A 20,661-nucleotide genomic window follows, 5' to 3' on the forward strand; every position below is an offset into this window, starting at 1 on the left:
GAAAACCAAGTACAAAAACATCTGGAAAAACAAATTCAAGACAAATCACAAATAACACAATTCACTTGAAGCAGAAAATAGTTTTGTGTGAATTTTACACACAGCAGCAGACAATATATTGGAATAAAGTGGAATAAAGTTCCTATTGTTAACACATTGAGTAAACAAATTGAATCATAAAATCATCGAAAATGTTTTAAACAGTTGAAGGCAATTTTATAATTAACAGTAAAGTAGTTTATTTCAATGTGGTTAATATATGTCTAATATATTTGAAATTATTTGTGTTGGGAAATCAGATGGAGTGAGGGTCATGCTCCAAATCTTTACCATGCAAACTTATTTTGAAGGGATCTGGATGAATAATAATAAACATTTAAAATATTTAAACACACACAGAACACAAATAGGTTAAACACTGTATACATAATTTGACTAAATGCAACAGAGATTACACAACACAGTCAGTTTTAGGTACTATTTTTTATTAGCTTTTAAAAAATATGTTTACAAATGTAAGTGAATATAAAAATATAGTGCTAAACAATTACGATATAAAAATGTTACTTTTCTTTTTGCCTGCTACAAATAAAATGTTTTTAATAATCCATGTCCACATAAACACTTATTTGTGTTGCCTGTTTGTTTTTTATGTGTTATTTTATATTTCAAACAAAAGTATGTTTAATATATATATATTAGAAAATATAAACAATGCTTCTTGTATTGTATTTGCATCTAAAATGATAGAATAATCGCATGTGAAATGTTAAACCACTTTCTTTTAACCAATTCACACAAGGTTTGTTCCCTATTGACCGAGTGAATGTATGTCACCCAGTTCCTAAAGAATTATAATGACTCGTGACCTTGTTTTTGATTAGATGTACTGAAAAATTATAAAATAGAAAAAATAAATGATTAAAAAATAAAAAATACTTGAATTTACATACTACCCAATTTTTCATGACTGAAATAAAAATAAATTTGCTGATTATTGTGAGAGCTACAGACCCCATTCATGGCACAAAAAGACAATATTAGTTTAAAAAGAACACATTACAAAACAGCATATACACAAGACCAGTATTTAAAGCAGCACGTCCTCTGTCTAGAGTGTAGCTTACAGATCCAACCACCCAGTGAATTAGGCTCTCTCATTGCTTATTCATCAAACCATCCACTGGAGTGTTATGAAATAAAACAAAACCTAAAAGAGACACAGACAGAACATAAATAAACAAATAAAGGAAACAAGGATTGACAGGTAAAATAAGATGTCAAACTGAATAGGGTGAAATGAAATGAATTAAATGTTTTTGTTTAATTAATATTATTTAGTTGTCGAAACTCAACGAATAACCAAAAAAAGTGCCCAGCTATTTGTAAAGTGTTTTAATTAAGAGTGGAGCTTAGGTTAAGTTCAGTTCATTTTTTTAAAGTACATTTCCATTAAAGAGAGAACCACAAATAGATGATCTCATAGAAGGGTGTAACCACAGACCTGTCCAACATAAATATTAAAACAGATGTCTTTTTTTTATCTAATGTTATGATATGCATTATGTTTGATTTAGAAATGAAATTAAGAAAAGAAAAAATAATTTACCAAAATATATATATGCAAACAAAAGCAATACTGTATTCATTGGCCTTAGTACTTTCTCTGCACTGTTTTAACTCCTTTTAACTCCTAATCATTTGTTGTTTTAGTTTCTTTCATCCAATTACTGTATATCACCTCCTCCATCCATTTATTTATCTATATCTATGAGGATTAGAGTCAAAGTTCTACAAATGTAATTTGAATTGTAATTTCACATAAACCAGTGAAGTTGGTGATTGATGGTCTTTTTATGTATTTACTGTCACCGATAAGAATATTACACATTGAATATTTAAATTTAAATTTCCAATTAAGTCTTGTAACTGTTTGACATAATAATGTAACATGAATCGTTATTCCACACAGGACACAAACCAATAACAAATGATATAATGTCCTGGTTTGTATTTTGCAAGCAGTTAATAAATCAGCAAAACCAAATCCTGCACTTTGGGTAAAGCATTTTTAACTTCTGTAAGAATTATGTTTAATCTCCCAGGTACTTTCAAATGTTCATAACAAACATAGAATGATTGGTCTGAATCATTATTCTATGGAATGCCATCCATTCTTAAATTGCTACATTATAATATTTGGTTTAATCAATTTAATCAAAATAATTCAATTTGAAATAGGGTTATATATTTAATCATGTTTTACTGCATTAAACATAGTGATGTCGGAGGAAATAGTTGATAAGGAGATATAATTTCAGTGGCTGAAAAGGACTATATTGCAAAAATAGATTATCGATTTTTTTTGTATTATTCAAAATCAACAGAATTTTCCTTTTGCATTAATTTCTTTTTAAAAGCATAGAGTCAAAACATCCCCCAGATATTACAGCAGAAAATGTATTTATTTTCTTTTAGTCCTGTGCCATTTGGTGTGACTCACTAAGTGAAGAAAATCTGCTTGCTTAGCTTGCCTGACTTACTGCACATCCAATGAGCACAAGCTTTGTTTGCAGTGTGAAAAAATCTTCCACAGAAAATAAAATGACTGGTGAAGCCCATAATAGATAAATAGATAGATAGATAAAGTAACATGGCAAGAGTAATATCAATATTCATAAGTTTTAAAGATGGCCATCAACATATATTTTGTCTTGCCCATTGTCCAAACAGTAGGTTATGACAGTGTACTCAGAAGAAATTGAAATTAACTTGGCTTTGGTTTAGAAGCCAACAAAAACTGTGTTTAATTTAAATAAAGATTAAATGCACAACATTCTTGTCAAAGGTTTTGCACAAGGTCAAAGCTGTCAGTCTTATGTTTTTTTTTCCATATTCCTTATGAAAACAGAAGCTACACAATATCATAGTAAAACATAAAGAGAAGGTAACTCAGATCCATACATCTTCAAATGCCTGAGAAACTGGATAAATACTTTCGGATAATAAGTTGGATAGAAAGGATACAAATTAAAGACCCCTCTATCATGAGAGAGATGATTATTGTTGCTTTGCATTTGAATACTAATTCATATTATTATTAAACCATCTCAAAAGAAAATTCAACAAGTAATATGCTTTGCATGCAATTTACTGCAATGTTTTTGCCCAATCTAGTCAGTGCAATCACAATGAAACACAACTTCTGTAGTCTATCCCAGAGTTCTTGTATCTGTACTATGTATTTTATAATGAATAAAGGCTTCCACTTTATCTGTGTTAGCAACTGAAAGGATTGTGCAATAATTTGCTGTCTTTTCAACAATTTTCATAGCCACAAAAACGGCTGGCCTGTGTTGTGTCATTGAGTGAGCTTGTTTCCATATCCGTCAGATAAACAAAACAGGTGAAATTAGACAAAATATGTGCAAATGACAGATCCACATTTTGAGGCAGCACATATGAACAAAAATGAATGATTTGATTCTGTGTGGATTTTATAGCACGGGACACATGTTCTAAATAGTACATGGTACCATAGATATCAGCATATAGAGCATTTCACTGTAATTATAATATTAATATTTCTGTTTTGCTGAGGATTATACATTTTAAACATAAAATGGATGGGTATATTAAAATATAACAGTAATGAAAAGCACTTTTATTTCAGAAAGATCGAGCAATTAGACCTTTAAGCATATCTCCTGTTATATTTCCTTTTGAAATGGATACTAATCATATACTTGAGCAAATGGTTTACCTTTCTTGGTAAGGTATCAGTATTGTTAAAAAATGGCCCTGTAAGTTGGACCATCAATGTTCCATATAAAGATTTTTAATTTCAGTCAAGGAATTGTGATGTGAGAATGTTTTTCTTCCTTATCCAGTGGCAACCAGCTAGAACTTCATAATCACACATATAGGTTATGATTCACATTTGTTCTCTGCTGTTAATGAAGCTGAAAACCATGGCAACAGCTTGCTGTAAACAGTGAAAAATGTTCTTCCTTTGTCTGTTTTTTCAGGCCTTGTTGAAGAGACTAGCAACATCAGCTTTATTGACATTGTACTGCTGTTTTCATATATAGCATCCACTTGATTTGTCTGTGCCTACCCTTGACAAGAATGATGATGCGTCTGCGTATGGATTTCCAGCATCTTTAGAGATTGTCATTAATTACTGGAAACGGTCATCAATCACCATTTAAAAACAGTGACTGTAGTATTTCTTTAATTGTATAAAAACTGTTCTGTATTAATTATATTTTGTATGTAAACTAACTATTTATATATATATATATATATATATATATATATATATATATATAGAGAGAGAGAGAGAGAGAGAGAGAGAGAGAGAGAGAGAGAGAGAGAGAGAGAGAGTGAGAGAGAGTGAGAGGGAGAGAGAGAGATGAAAAGAGAAGCTATAGACTGAAACAATTGCAAACATCTTGGGGAGGCCTTCATCTAGTAGTGGATTGAATTCCTGCTGATGATGATTATATAGAGATACAGATAACTAGATATAGATAGATATATACTAATATATATTGGAACACAAATAAGTGTGTGTAGTAATGTCAATTGCAAAATATCTATATTCAAATCCTTTACTGTGCGCTACCTCACTCAACAGTATAGTCTGTGAATGCTGATTCCCAGACCATTGTCCATAACATAGGAGAAAATAACATAATAAAGAAGATACTTTGGCCATAGAGCAAGTACCATATTAACCCTCGCTTTTCCTGTGTAAAATTGCATGATACATGACAGTTCATTGTAAAACACGGATTTTCAATTCACTGGAGGAGCCCGATGTTGAAGATTCAGCCAGTGAAACCTTGACTCCCCACTCTCCATTACAGTACTGTATAATACAGATTTGTCATTTAAGCATTGCTGAAATCTTTCTCTTTATGAAGATACCTATGTTAATAATATCTGTATTTTTAGTAGATTGTATTAGTGTATTAGTGTTAGTAATCATGCGTTATTAGTGTTATTTAGAACATGCTTCATTATTACTGCATTATTATATCTAGTATGAGAAATACCTTTATTGCTGGCTGTTTTGAAGGGATGCACTGCACGCATCTTGTACTAATCCATTATCCCTGTGGCTTCCACAAGAATGCTCAATAGATATTTCCTCCTTGCAGGGCTGCAGTGCTTTATCAGTTTCTATATTGATTTCTGTTGAACAAGGACAAACCGAACCATAAACCCTGTTGCTCAAGAGAACTGCATTTCTACTTATGTTTGCCACATAGCATCATGACCCTAAGTTATTCTAAAAACCATATACAAGACAACCTTCAAAAATGCATGTTTACATGAATTCTACTGAACATGGTTTATCTCATTCAGCACACGACCTATTCCTGATTCCTAAGTTGTTGTCTTTAGCACAAACACAGTTCACATGTATTTCTTACTGTAATAATAAACTGTAGCTGATTATATTTTCAAAGGCTCAACATGTTGTGTCCAATACCAAGATAAATGCTGACAACCCAGTATGGTATTATATAGTTTAACTAAGTCATCTTTAGTGGACAGTCTTTTCCTTAGAAAGGGACCATGGGCCAGATAGTCAAAAGGACTGTGTTTTCCTTAAGAGAAGTAACAGAGGTCTATGTTTCAAAACTAAACCGTAGCAAAAAGTTGCCTCTGGGGAAAATAAGTTGCCAGGGGATAAAAGATTTCCCAAATATATTTTTGCTTTTGTTTGTTTTTTGTACAGTGCTTCTAGATAAGGAAGACCTTTGAAGATTAAGCCTGTATAGCAGAAATATAGCCCTGAGTAGTAGATCCTTTCAGTCTAATCTGATCTAATCTATTCTGTTTGTCTAACTTTTTTCACTACGGGTATTTTGAAAGACATACGATGGACTCGGCTGGTGTGAGTCAGTCTGTTATTTTGAAGTTTATCATTCAGGTAACTGCTGCTTATTAAACAGGACAAAAAATACATCTGTTTCACTTACACACACACCCACAACCAACTGAAGGTTAAAGAGCAACTTCATGACACCTTTTCCTTTCCTTCAGTGAGTGAAGTAATCAGGAGGCACACTGTTCAATCTGCCCTAATTTGTAAGTGTAAGTCAAGTTGTCAATGTTGTAGCTAACTCTTTTCTTTGATTTTGATCATTTTAAGTCACTCTGTTACAGTAATCAGAAAGTTAGTTTGGTCATATATTTTGTTTATTAAATATATTGTATGTATCTCTTACAATAAACTGCAAAATATTATTTGATGTATTTTTTTTAAACAGAAGACAACAGAAGGCATTTTAAAAAGTTGATAGTGGGCACATGGTTCATGATGTCCCTTGTCAATCAAAGTTATGCTGAAATAATATTTCACTAAACCAGATGATGGTAAAGTAAATGAATATCAAGTGGCTATACGGCCCTGAAAAAGTTTGTGATTCGGTACAAGCATGTCATGTGCTGCATTACACTGAGATATTCTGCAGAGCACACAATTATATCAAATTATTATTAATAGTATTATTATTATTAAAAACAGATTCTGCTACAACAGCTGTATTTACGCTGAGGACTGAGGTTCAAATGTATTTAAATAATTAATTTTCAGAATGATCCAACTTAGTAAATTTTCCTGGAAGTCTTTGGAAATCTTGCACAACTCTGATTTATTATCCGTAGTGTTTCATGTCATTGATTTATAAGACTTTTCTTGGAAGTGTTTTAACTTAAGATGTTGTACTGCTGGTTTGGGAGTTTCATTGTACAAAATAAAATTATATATTCAGAATTTTAATAATTTTAACATCAGCAGCTATTTTGAGCAGTGCATTTCAAGAAAAGGGAAGAAAACCTTAAATGTAGAGGTACACATATCCGTTTCTGAATAAGAGCTTTTACCTTCTTGTGCATTCTGACAATGAGAACAAACAGGGTTTACCAATCTTTCAAACCATCTAGTATTCATCTTTTAAACCAGCTACCCAAGAACAAATGGTGTTTTATCTCAACTATGTTACTTAATTACTGAATGCTGAGGAATGATTTATATCCCTCCAGCCAGGGCTCAAGTTATGCAGGTGTGCAGAGGTGTGTACAGAGCGCAGCACCGAAGCCCACAGGGTGTCAGATTTAGTCTTTGTTCAGGGGCACTGCTCATTAGATGTTTATTGAAAAGGGCCCAGGAACAGCTGAGAACCACATGAACACAAAGACATTAATATATACAAGATGAAGGGCACACTTTATCTACAATCCAGTATAGCTAAGACAAAGTAGAGGCAGAGTTGATATGCTTTTTCTCCTCAGGGATTTTTTTTTACAAAATAGAAATTGCATTTATGCATGTATATGTAAACGATATGTTAGTTGTGACTTAACCACATACACACACACACACATATATATATATATATGTGTGTATCAGTTCCACACTGTTGCCTATACAGGTATTTTCCAGAAATAGCCATGAGAAGCACTTGAGAAGCAATTATAATGCAATCACCTGACGATTCATTCAAAAATAAACAGTGGCCGAATACATTTTTTAGTACATTAATGTAGTACGTATGAAGTCAGTTTAACATTGGATAACACACTTCACTTGCAGCAGTAAGTAAGCCATAATTTGACATTTCCAGAATAGGAAGAGAAGATGATTAACCATCTCTCCTGCTTTCTGATGATTTCAGCACCGGCGCTACCCTTTTGTCTGACTATGACTAAGGCTCAATCAAACATTTCAGTAATGTGTGCTTATGGCTTCCAGTAAGTCTCTGAGAAGTCAAAGCTCGTAAGCAAGATGCTATTCACTTAATTACATTCTAAGAGCTTTGTAGAACAAAATGTGCTTGTAACTTAACATCAGTTGTACAGCTCACTTCATATATTTGCTGAGGTGGGGAAAAGCTATCCCAGGCTAGTTATCGGTCTATTTTTAAACACAGTGAGTTGAAACTGAAGGCTTGACCAATAGGTACTATTTAATGGCAAAATGTCAGGAGATTAGCTTTTGATACACTGCTTAAATTCCAAATCAGTTATGAGATTTGTTTGGTGCAAAAAAAAGACAATCATCTGCTTTAGTACTATGAAAAAGAATATGAATTGTATTGCTACAAATATTCTACTTAGTAAGATGAGCACGTACTTTTAATGTCCTTGGAAATGCCACTTTTGGCATGGAGAGAAATCAATGTAACTATCTAGCAAGTCTCTGATGTTTAGAAAAAGGCACCACTTTACAGACTGGACTTGTATGATCCAAACAAATGTTCTTCATATCTTGTTTTAATAGAAAAAGAAGTATGCAGTAAGATTATCCAGAATATTTAAATTAATTAATAACATGTTTAAATTATCAACCATGCAGGCAATATTGAAAGCATACTCAATTTAAATAAATGAAAGCATAAACATAGCCCTTAATAAGATTAAAAATATATAATTATATAGTTGGTAAGATTCATTTACTACATTATTTTCCATTTTACATAATCCTAAATTAATCAGTTTATAAAAAAAAAAATGTTATAGAAAATTGACTAGTTTCAGTTTTTAAAAAGTAACCTTACAAACAAAAACATATTTAAGTAATATAAGGAGGTTGAGAAAGCATGAGGAAAGCATAAGACGTGACTGTGGATTTGCAATATTGTATCACATTATTTTATGGATGTGCTTTGAATGACAGATTAAACTCCAGACAGGAGACCATGCCTTATGCACCTTACCCTGCAATAACACTCAGAAAACACTTTGACCACTATCAACTCTTAAGGAGCCACTTTTTCTAAGCATAGCTGTGAGGTGCCCTGTGACTCCTCTAACGTACTATAAAAGCATTCCTGTAGATGTTCTCACAGTATCCAAAATACAAGTGTGATAAAATCTAGCCTGAAAATGAGTGTAGAAGGTGCCCCTTGTTCCACATGAAAAAAAGGTATCATTAAAACAGTAAATCATCATGGCAATATAAAAACAGATGAGTGAGTATTTGCTTTTCTGCTCACCTAAGGTAAAGAACCTCTCATCTCTGCAGAATGCAAAGACTCTGTCACGCTCCTATGAAAACCTATCCAAACCATTACCCATGTGAAGTACTAAAGTGCTCTGGAAGACACTGAGGGACATGTGAAGACGCTTGTGACCTTGAAAGTGATTTATTGATCAGCCAGCACTCCTTCGAACAGAGGGAAAACTGAAACCAGTCCTCCTGAATCATTAATAAGAATGCTTCTACTGCACTCCAGTGTACTTCCAATACCCTCTGTCCAGACTTACACCCACACACCCGGTCGTACTAACAAAATACTGGCAAAATGCTGGATCATAAAATGCACTTTGTCTAATGCATTACAGCAGGTCTCATTCCTCTAATCCACTGTCAAGTTATTGTCTTTGAAACAATGAGACCAAATAACACAGGTCCTCCAGAACACAGATAAATGAGGGAAGAGAGAAACAGCTCCACAAAAAAATGAGAAATGTTTGGACAGCTTTTGGAAGCTCATTCCTTATTTATCTTGCTAGTACAATATAAGATCTAGTGTTTGATGGATTTAAATATTATTTTTTAAAATAAATAATGTTTCTGATATTAACTAGGCCTTGCTGTTTTGTTGGAGGATTGTTCTTCTCACTTCCCTGCATTCCTTCATAAATGGCTGGAGTTTGATAATATGAGGCTAGATCGTTGGGAACATTTGTAACATTTTATTAAAATTAGAATGAGATCAGATGAGCTTGTCTGTATTTAAACAGATGCTGTACATTGTGTATATGCATTATTACATACAAATTAAAGATCACCTATTTTTATGTCACAGCTTTTTAAAACAAAGCCCTTAATTGTCCTATTGCAACACATTTTGATGAGAGGTCATTCAATGGAAGCAATATTCTTCAAACAGACCGTGCTGTTCAAACCATTTAGTACGTCATTCCCCTTGTAAGTAAATTTAGAGGGAGTAAATCTACTAGTTCAAGGTGAAAATTTCTTAGTGCTAGTGAAATCTAATCCAGATTGCTTTACACAGCCACAACAAAAAGAGTGCTTGGCTCTAATAGGATTGTGGGCTTCTGCTGATAGAATTGATAAGTGGCCTGTATAGACATGCATTTAAAAATAGAACCTGATGCTCCATTGAAATCTCATTTTTCACTTTCAAATTTAACAGACAATCTGTCCATTTAACGCCAACATAAAGAGGAAAAAATACATCATCTGAAATTATAAGAGAAATTATAGATGACAATTTTGGAAGCCTTGATTTCCTTTTTTGTATCTGAACAAATCTGAACAGTCCAAATAAATCACTTAACCAAACCATTAAAATGTAGCCATTCTGGAAACCTTTAAGATTGTTTGCAACCAGGGATTAAAGCATCTGATTTGCTTTTCAAATATGCCTGAAGCAGTACATATAATTTACTATTTTATGTAAATTCCTTATAGTCCCCTTAACAAAGATACTCAAATAGGTTTGCTAATGTAAATAAGAAATAAAATCACTTACACTCCTTTTGGGAAGATGTTATCAAACACAAAATAAATGTCTGAGAAAAACTGGATTAAAATAACAGAACCAAGAGAAATCTAGAAGGTACAGTTAAAAATGAATATGACAAACACTGATGGACTTACTCCAAATTAATCCTCAAAGATACTCCTATATTGAAATAATTTAAATCTTCAAAAGTCACTTGAAAATGAAATTATAATTAAAGAGAGAGTTACCACAAATTAATAGTTATGCAGCTCTAAAAAATAAAAAAAAGTTCACTCAAAAAAACAGAAACATCCACCACGGACTAGTAAAACAATTTTGTAAAATCACATATGCCGAATGTGGCTTCAACAGTCAGACCGCAGCTTTGAACTACCATCTCAGGTACACCTCCAAGCGCCTGATCCACACAACCCAAACAAGCAATAAACCCACTACACCAAAACAAGCTCCCCTGACACGAGGGGGAGGGCGGAAGTTGGCCGCAGGGGTTTTGACACCCTCTGTCTTCGTTGTACTATTTAAAACATTCCTGTTTTTTCTTACTGTGAAAGAATTATGATTCAATGCTAAACATCTGTTACAATAACATATATAGATAGATACATTTAAAAAAATACATAACACCTCATCACAAGTTTTTCAAATCCCTTTTCCAGTTCCTTTACTAGTTCCATTTCAAATCACTGGTGAAGGGGGGGGTGTTGTTAAAATAGATACTTGTTTGAATTGACTGACCAAAACATAATGATGGCATCTATTACCCAGATTAATTTAGTGTATATTATCAACTGCTGTTTATTTAAATAAACCCCAATCAGAAGATTCCTTTTGTTCTTTAATTTCTCTTCACGGACATGGTAGTGTCAGCATAGCAGCATCCTAAATATCACAGCACTGGACTAAGTGCTTAGCACTGACACAGAATTTTTTTTTTACTCTTTCTGAGGCAGAAACACAACTTTATGGCATCAAACTGGGTTCATTAGAGATCACCAACTTTTGACAGACTACCTTACTTTTTTGTTTGAATAATGAAATATCCTAATTTCAACATCTAACTTGTGAAGCTAAAACAGACCTCAACAAGTAGTCAGGTTCTGAATCTTGGCATCTAAGGTAGTATGAAATTGGAAATTATGAAATCATAATTCAAAGTATATATTAAAAATGATGTTAGTAAATATTTTGTTAGAAAATATAACACAGACATGTTTAATAAATCAAAGACTTTTTTTAAAAGCCACATTAAAAATGTCTAATCTTTTGTTTTATCTGAACTGAGCTGCATTGTGTAAATATCATTAATATTTCAAGAAGTTCAAGAAAAAATATCACTACATTGTTATTTTATTTTTTGCCAGCCCAGAGGCAAATTGTTGGCTTCAATTGCATTTAATAGTGCTTCAAATGTATTTAATTTAATTTAAGAACTCCACTCAATTTTCAACTTAATCTGTCATGTATTTAAACAAAACCCAGGAATTAAAAAGGTGAAAACATTTCCTACCTTTAATACCAAATTTGGAGTTTCTTCCGAATTTGAGTATGATTAACATCAGTACAAATCCTGTAAAAGCCACAGCAGCAATTCCCACTACTACGTACACCTGAGGAAAGAAATAGTAGAATATTAATTTCAGGTATTACAGTTTTACTTTATATATTTCAATGGCTGTCCCACAATAAAAAAAAAATCACAAAATTATTTTACATATTGAAACCCTCTATGTTATGTATATGTATATATATATGACATTGATTTATATATAAATAATTTAAAAAAACTCTTCAGGTTGAGGCAAGCAAGTTGCATTACCTGTTTCATCTTCCATCTTCAATTAAAGAACAGCTCTTAAAAGGTATGCCATAAAACCAATATTTTCTGTGGGATTTGTAGTACATCAATCGGCTTGTTATTTTTTAGAGTATATAGAGTGGTGTGCTATAGTTTTAAAGTTCCTTTAATCTTTCACCAGGTCCAAAGTGCATAACAAACAAAAGGAAGCCTGTCAGATTTGTAGCGTTGACTGAATGCCTGAGACCAGAATAATTCTGCCAGTTCCTACAAGTATGGTGTTAATGCTTTATTTGCATGGTGGCCTTCTTCTTTGGGTCATTAAATAAACCCTAACAAATAATGTATAATGTTTCAAACCAATAAATAATGTAAATAATTACTTACTGCAACACTCTCTTCATTTACTTCTGGATCAACTGGTGGAGTATAATCTACATAAAAGAAGACAATCTTGTGTTACATTTTCTGAGCATGAGAAAAATATAACACATCATAATTATTTGTATATGTAAGAAATGAACAACGAATCATAGTCACTGCAGAAAGTCATACAAATGACTTTTGACACCTAAGACAACCTGTGAGTACAGCTTTTAACTTGTGGCATTTCTATCATAATTTTCTCACAAAGAGGCTATCTAAGAGCTGTTTGCTGTTATGTAACTGTAAATAGCTGTTATTTCTGGGGGGAACAGTGTGAACTGCAAACTAAATTGCCTTGGTCTTGACTCATGAAGGCACTTACGAGGCTCCAGTTTCCACTATCCTTTTTAAAGAAAACATTCTGCATTTTTTCCTCTTAAATTAATCATTCTGCAATCAGTTACCATGATGTTGAATTGGACCTTGTTATTGATTTTTTTAACATTTTTGCTATTTCACTGTCCAAACATCAAAGGTTTGTAGTGAGAAAATTGGACTGCTTTTTATGTTTTTTATTGGCATATGTGTGAAAAGGAGAAAAGGCAGACAGGACAATTAGTAAGGTTTTGCAAGCAAGGGAAATTATGCATCTTAGCATCCTTTTGTTTTCTGTTTCATTTTTTTTATACAAACCAAACTATATATATATGATTATATATATATTCTTTATATATATATTCAAATACAAGCAAATTATTTTTGTCCATACTTATTAAAAAATGAAGTAACCAATTAGAAAGTATGCTCTGTAATTTCACTTGAAATGGGCATTGTGAATGCACTGCAGCTCCACAGCTCCTCTCCATTGATGCAGGACACATGAATGTGAGCATTACACTGGCACCAAATTCAGAAATGATGTTGGATTTTCTTTTACTTCTTGATACAAATCCTCATGGATACAACAGATTAAAGGACCACCACAACTGGGGCTTGATCATTCCCTGTGAGTTACTGCATGCTTTCAATTTCAGTTTGAACTCTCAAGGAGATGGCAAGGTCCTATATCCTGACTTTTCCATTGACTCTGTATCCTGCTCTATTAGCTGAGGTTGTCCAGGTCATTTTGAGAGAACATCTTGAAATACTTTAACTTTGTGAACCTCAAATCTCTCTTTAGCAATTGGCATATGAAATTCTGTCATTTCTTTGGGGCCCAAGGTCTGTGTCAGGTAACTCATGCATACGCATAACGTTTTCCTGAATTCTCCAAAGATTTCAAGAGACTAATAGGATACACATGTGTTTCCTTTCTTTTGTCTGGTTGGTTGATTTCATAGTCCATTGGTCTGCATTTGATGAGGACTTCATATGGGCCGTGTCTTGTTCTAACAAGAGCAATACAAGGTCACCTCAATTACATTCACACTGCTTCACCTATTTATTTATTTATTGTTCTCCTTCTTCTTTTAAAACGTCCCTTTTAACAAATGCACTGATTGGATGCAACCATATTGGTCAATTCTTTTCATGTCACTTGGACAGTTCTTCCATATATACTTTACAATATCAAGTAGAAACATTTCATAAGACAGAATATATTAAGGATAAATTCCAAACATTGAACAGCCAAGCTGCTTCAAATCAGTAGCACGAATAAGGTGTGAAAATAAACTTTGATACATTTGGCATTAGTTTAAAGTTTTACATGAAACAGAAAAGGTGGGCTGTGTTCAATTTTAAAATGAGAAAATGCCCTCACCAGTGAACAAACAGCTTATTAAGACGGGGTTTATCCAACAGAAGGGCAGTAATGCCGGCCAGTATCAGTTTATGTTAGGTTAGCATACCTATTGTTGTTAAAAGATATCAGCATAACAGCAGTTCTCGAGTTGAGCATTCACTGTTGCCACATTCAGATACCAGCTAGATATCCATCTAAGTATACTTTCTTACAGTGTATCTGTACTGTAGAACCACGTAAAGTAATACACTCACCACGGATTCAGTGTGTATTCTAATTTATGTATTGTGTAACCAAAGTTTGGATCAGGTTTTCAATAATTCATGCATCTCTCTCTATATGGTCTGAAGGGAACTTTTAAGAGATGAACACTACATTGAATGACACTGCTGTCAAAGCAGCTGTAGCATAAACATACAGTATAATTGTTATTATGAATATTCAGACGTATAGGTAACGCATATAGAGACGTCTGGATGATATGTATGGAATATAGTTGCAGGCATATATGGATGTATAACTTGCAAGCCAGTACACATCCAGTGTATAAGGTTTGTGCCCTCCAGATTGGGTGGATTAAATTAATGAATACATAAATAAATAATCTTCTAAAGGCAAACTTGCACAATGTAGCAGATACATTTAGGATTGGAAAAAAATATAATCTTAGAAAAATAAGAACTATTTTAACAGATAATCTTCTAGGGGGTGGTCAACGTTTTGTCTTTATACCAGGCACAGTATATGAAGTGGAAGGGATAACTATACATGTTACATTGACACACACACAGTACACGAAGCAGGTTCGGTGGGCAGTCGGACCGTGCACACACAGACACATACACAAACACACACAGCCGGACATATTACAAGTATATCACAACATCGTGTCCAGGGCTCGGATTACATCAACACTTCGACACGCAATAGAAATACACAATTGTAAACAGTTGTGGCTTATTTTTTTAGTTGCTAGTTTCTTCCAATGATAAATGTAACCACTATGAATTTTGTAGCCAGTGCGTTACCGTTTGTTTTTAAACTACACTGCTACAAGTGGACACTGAATAAAAGATTTACATTGATCTCTTATTCACCCAACACATCACCATTAATCCACCCGCAAATAGATAATGCCTAGATAAGGGCATCTGCCAATAATAATAATATTAATAATAATAATAACTACTCAGCTGTCATCAATGGCAGCTTCGGTTTTTATTTTATTTATTTTTCGTCTACTCATATTTGTAATCTACTCATATTTATCTTCAATATCAAACACTGTGATTGGCTCACGGTGCATCTCGCACTGCCTTCCCATCTCGGAAGCCACACCAGCAAAACACGTATCTCAATCTAAATTTTAGATTTAATTCAGCGAGAAGCTGCGGTGAGAGATTCCATCCAGCGACTCTTCCGCAACTTTTCGTGCTCGCAACTTGTGAACATTTTGTATTTAATCCTGCCCTTAGTTCCTGCAGGTTTCTCAGATCATCCAGTAATTCGGTTTACAAACCTATTACCTTATCCAGCAAACAGAGAGTCTTTGCATCCAAAGACTGCTCAGATAAGATGGTTAGCTTCCGGAAGTATTTCAAGCTTTAAAATATTCCTGAAGGAATTAAGCTAAAATCATAAAGAACTGATCCGCAAACAGACTTGCAGTGTAGTCAATTATGATCAGGTCTTGTTTTCCAGTCATATCTAGTAATGACAGAGGCATTTTAGTCACTGTTCTACAAACAAATGTCTCATTCCAGTCTGGAACTCCTGACTTTTGAACTTGCAGCTATAGATCTCTGTAGATACACCCATACATTGAAGAAGCGCCACTGACTTCCTCACTGATCCCAGCAGTGTTACTCAGAACCCGATAGCCTGCCAGTGCTCCTGTGATGGAAAAGCATTGAGATGTGCGGCCCAGCACTTCTTGGGCCACAGTGTAACTGCAGCTGCTCGATCACAGGTTAGGGGACTGCCCTCATTATCTGGATTCAGTTTGTTGAGATTCTTGAGGGTTTGGCTCCCGGAGGAACAACAGGTAGAGGTGGCGCTGACAGCTCCTGTTAGTTGGCCCACATGTTCAGCTTGAAATCTCTGTTGCTGATCTTGTATTTGAATCTATCTGACCTGCTGCTGTAGCTTGGGGTTACTCAGCGAACATGTTTGTCTGTGTCCATTGTGGTATATTTTGCATGTCAGACTGCAAACACCATATGTGATAGCAGGGGGAGAGGTGAGGCTTTGTTTTATGTTGGCTTTAATTCTTTTTTAAATATATGAAAATGTATTTAGATAATTAAAACAAATTTAACATAACAGATTACATGATATGTCAAATTGTTCTATGGCTATATGGAGCCGTTGTACAGATACACTGTTCCATTGAGGTAAGGAATATAAAATAAAACACATACCCGTGGTTTCTGTCAGTTTTACCCATATCACAAGAAAGTGAGCCGCCAGGAATAACATCCACAGCAAAAGGAAAGTCATAAAAAAGAATATAAAACAAAATCATAGGTCAGTTATATAATAATGATAATATTATTATTATTATCGTAATTATTTTCATTGTACCTGTGTATTTTAAGAATAAAATGCAGGTTGCAATGAGTTACAATATTTTAAAGAGCTGAGAACATATGACTTATTGGGAATTATTATGACCTACTTGTGACATCTGGGTAATAATGGTCTGAGCTAGTGAATTTCATATTGTTGAAGGTGCTCTCCCTTTAAAATATCTATCAAAATACTTGTCTTTTAATTTTGATGTTGTTGTTTTATAGGAAGGATATATGTAGATGTATTTTACAGTAAGAAGTTGTTACTTGTTCAAGCTGCATTTGTCTGATATCTAACACATAGAGTAAATTCCCCATTTTCAGGATATTTATTTATATGAATGGAGGCAGGAATTACCCCCAAGAATAATTGTAAGAGATGATAAAACTGGGTTCATGACAGTCCAGCCAAAATCCTTTTACAAGGAAAGTGATAGCTGTGAGTATTTCTCATATCTTCTAAAAATGTATACAGTCCAGGGGTGTTTTATCACTGTAGGATAAACTTTTTTCCTCCGTTATTAAAAAGAAGCCTATAGCATATGAAGTCCTTATCCTACAGTAAATAAATAACTAGTCAAAGATAATACCCAGGTCTGTTCTAATAAGCCAATGACAGAGATAAACTTGCTGCTGCTGTTTTGTGGACAACAGTGATAAGATGGTGTGTAGATTAAGTGACTAAACTTCAGTGCCTCATTGACACACACTTTATTTTTTCATTTCTTTCAACAATTAAAATTGTAAAATGTTTAAACATACTCTGTTTAATATACAGATAAAAGTACAGGTGCTCCCTGGGTTACGTAACACCTGACTTCAACATTATGTTAAATGTTCCCATAGGCCCCATGAGTTACAAAAATTCATATCGGGGGAACGTCTGTATTTTTAATTGTTCTCACCATTAATTTGAAACTATGGTGTTATATGGTGATTAATTTTGTTTAATAAATATTGTTCATACTTATGTATCAATAATTGATTGAACAGTGATTCAGCCTAGGGAAAACTCTAAAGAGTCCAGATGATGGATCTGAGTTAAGACTGTGTAACCTTTTAACTTCCAATCTGTTGATTTGCATGTCCTACTAATCCTTCTTATTGTTATTTATATGTAGCACGTTTTTATTGGGTGCAGGGTACTGGCTCCTCCCCTAAATATGTTCCATTTTGTTGATTCTGTTTACCAGTATAACATTAATCAATTCTACAAATGAACACACTGATGTCACAGCACTTATAGTATACTATAGTATATTCTATAATAGTACAGAGCTTATTTGCTTTGTATTCACACATCATGCAGACTGCTTCAGCACCTTGGAGAGAGACTTTTCTGCAATGAGAATAAATCCTCAAGAATAAGGCTCACTTAAATTCATGGTTGATTTCAAACGACTTGACTGCTAGGCATTCAGTCACACCTCAAGTTCTCAGTCAAGGCTCTTTTTAACTAAGCTGATCTAGTGACTATTTAAGCAGTACATACATCCACTAGGGGCTAATTGTGAATTGTTGCTTAGTAATGAGGAGCAATTATAAAAATTATCACGACCAACCAGTATTTTCCATGACAAAACACAACATATAAAGGGAACTATAAGGTATTGTATCTAGAAAATAAAGTTACTGCTCACAACACAACATTCAATTTTGTTTTGTCTGGTGCTTTGTTAAAAAAAGCATCTGTTTTACAGCTTTAAGACTGCTATTATTGCCTTAATACGTTTGCCTCAATTCAGTAAAAAGAAACATTTAATAGAAACCTACCATAGTAATAAGGGTCTGTAATGGGTCCATCTATAGCACAGCAAAAAATAAAAAATATATAGTTACATATGGTTTCTAAACTTCCATGTACATCCAACAGAATTATCACATACAATTAAATGATTGACCCAGTGGCAAGGCAGACTGGCAGTGAGGAATCCAGAATGGAGAGTATGGCATGAGAGAAGAAAATATACTATACATGAGAATAAACTAATAAATTTTACATAAATAGAACATTCATGCCTTAAGTTAAATATTTGCTCTGTGTTGCCAAAACCTGCCCTTCAACATTTACCAACAATAGTCAGAATAATTTACACACCACACATCTTTCAGTGGTAACACTTTTTTAATGTATTGTAATAATAGGTGTAAGTGTTTTCTATTATTAATAACAATATAAATAATAATTATTATTTATTACTTTCAAATGATAAAAGAAGGTTTGTACTAATAACCTGTGTGCCAACAGGACATATTCCAACCCCCCTGCTTTTACCCCTAAATCAAACTGTTTCATGAAATACCAAAGGTAGTATAGTGCACTGCACAGTTAGCTTTTCTAACTTTTTAACATAATTTCACTGACTGTTTAAATATGTTAAAGCTCTGTATTTACTCACCACTCCAGGGGTTAAGCATAAAATGAGCAGAAATGGTCCTATTGTCCGTTCCAAACGCATTCTTGGCTAACAGGGTGTACTGTCCATTGTTGAGATGCGTGGGACTGTCCAATTGCAGACATCCATGGTGCTCACTTTCTGACGTCTCGTGAATCATTGTCTTGATGAAAGTTGTCTCCAATAAAACAGCTCCTTCATAGAACCACTGCAGACTAGGTTTGGGGTTTCCTCGCACGCTGAAGGGAATACACCAGTGATGGTCTGCCATGGCTTCAGCTAGCAAGATTATTTTGGGTGGAACTAAACATGGGGGGGAATATTTAAGTTAGTTGTGATGATTTCATACTCCATTAGAAAGTAATATATCTAATTAGAATCCAAATCATTTTTTTCAAATGTATTTATGTTTAAACAGCCAAAAACTGGTATATAAAAAATAAATATTCAGACTCCTAAATACCCCCAGAAATTGAATAAAAACACAGTTAATATAACATCACAAGGAATGTCTTACTTACAGAGAACATGTAAAACAACAGATGATTCCTTTTCCCCAACCACGTTTTCTGCTCTACATGATATCTTTTTGCCATTGTCATCCGAAGAAATGTTTGTCAGTTTAATTATTGAATGTTGCACTGAGATATTTTCTTGCTGGGGAAAGGAAAAAACAATATTTCAATAAAAAACTGCTACCCAATATATATTTTTTAAAAATGTTATAGGAGAGAAAATGTTGAATTAGGATAACAATGCATCAATAAACAAGGTCATATATTACATAATTTATCAAATACAAGTATATCTATGGGCATTAAAAGACTTTTAAACTGTATCAAAATATGGTGCACGTGTAAGGTATCTGTAAAATTCATTACAAACCCAATATGTGCATTATATAAATACTGCCCTTTTATTAAATAAAATGACTCCACATGCAATATATCCCAATTGTGTAAATTCTCAATTAAGAAGTGTGTGTAAAATACTCTCCATGACCTATTAGTTTAGCAATATCCACTATATGTATAAATACTTTAAATCATATTCTGGACACTATGCACTGCACTATAAACGTGTGTCCTGTAACACTGTATTCCCAATAATATGTATCCTAATCCTAATAATATTGATTTTTCAAGTAAAAGATATTTGAACTGCACTATAATTCAGTCATGATATTGGTTTATGAGAATTACAGACCCTTGACAGTTGAGATCCTGCCTAGTACAACTAATTTTACAGTGGCTTTGCCTTCAATGAAAAACAAATGCAA

The 20,661-nt window shown here is 33.6% G+C and overlaps 1 protein-coding gene across 3 annotated transcripts in view; it reads right to left on the minus strand.

Moving 5' to 3' along the window:
* ntrk2a (neurotrophic tyrosine kinase, receptor, type 2a) overlaps nucleotides 1-20,661 on the minus strand; it is a 72,423-nt gene that overhangs the window by 42,354 nt on the left and 9,408 nt on the right. For all 3 annotated transcript variants that reach the window (XM_066711072.1, XM_066711073.1, XM_066711071.1), the window contains 5 exons: nucleotides 19,904-20,039; nucleotides 19,386-19,685; nucleotides 18,760-18,789; nucleotides 12,694-12,740; nucleotides 12,019-12,118 (listed from right to left, as the gene is read on the minus strand). In XM_066711072.1, the coding sequence (XP_066567169.1) occupies nucleotides 12,019-12,118; nucleotides 12,694-12,740; nucleotides 18,760-18,789; nucleotides 19,386-19,685; nucleotides 19,904-20,039 (613 nt within the window). The remainder of the gene's footprint in view (nucleotides 1-12,018; nucleotides 12,119-12,693; nucleotides 12,741-18,759; nucleotides 18,790-19,385; nucleotides 19,686-19,903; nucleotides 20,040-20,661) is intronic.

This window comes from Amia ocellicauda, chromosome 8 (assembly GCF_036373705.1).
Source record: "Amia ocellicauda isolate fAmiCal2 chromosome 8, fAmiCal2.hap1, whole genome shotgun sequence".
In the NCBI taxonomy this organism is placed as follows: Eukaryota; Metazoa; Chordata; class Actinopteri; order Amiiformes; family Amiidae; genus Amia; species Amia ocellicauda.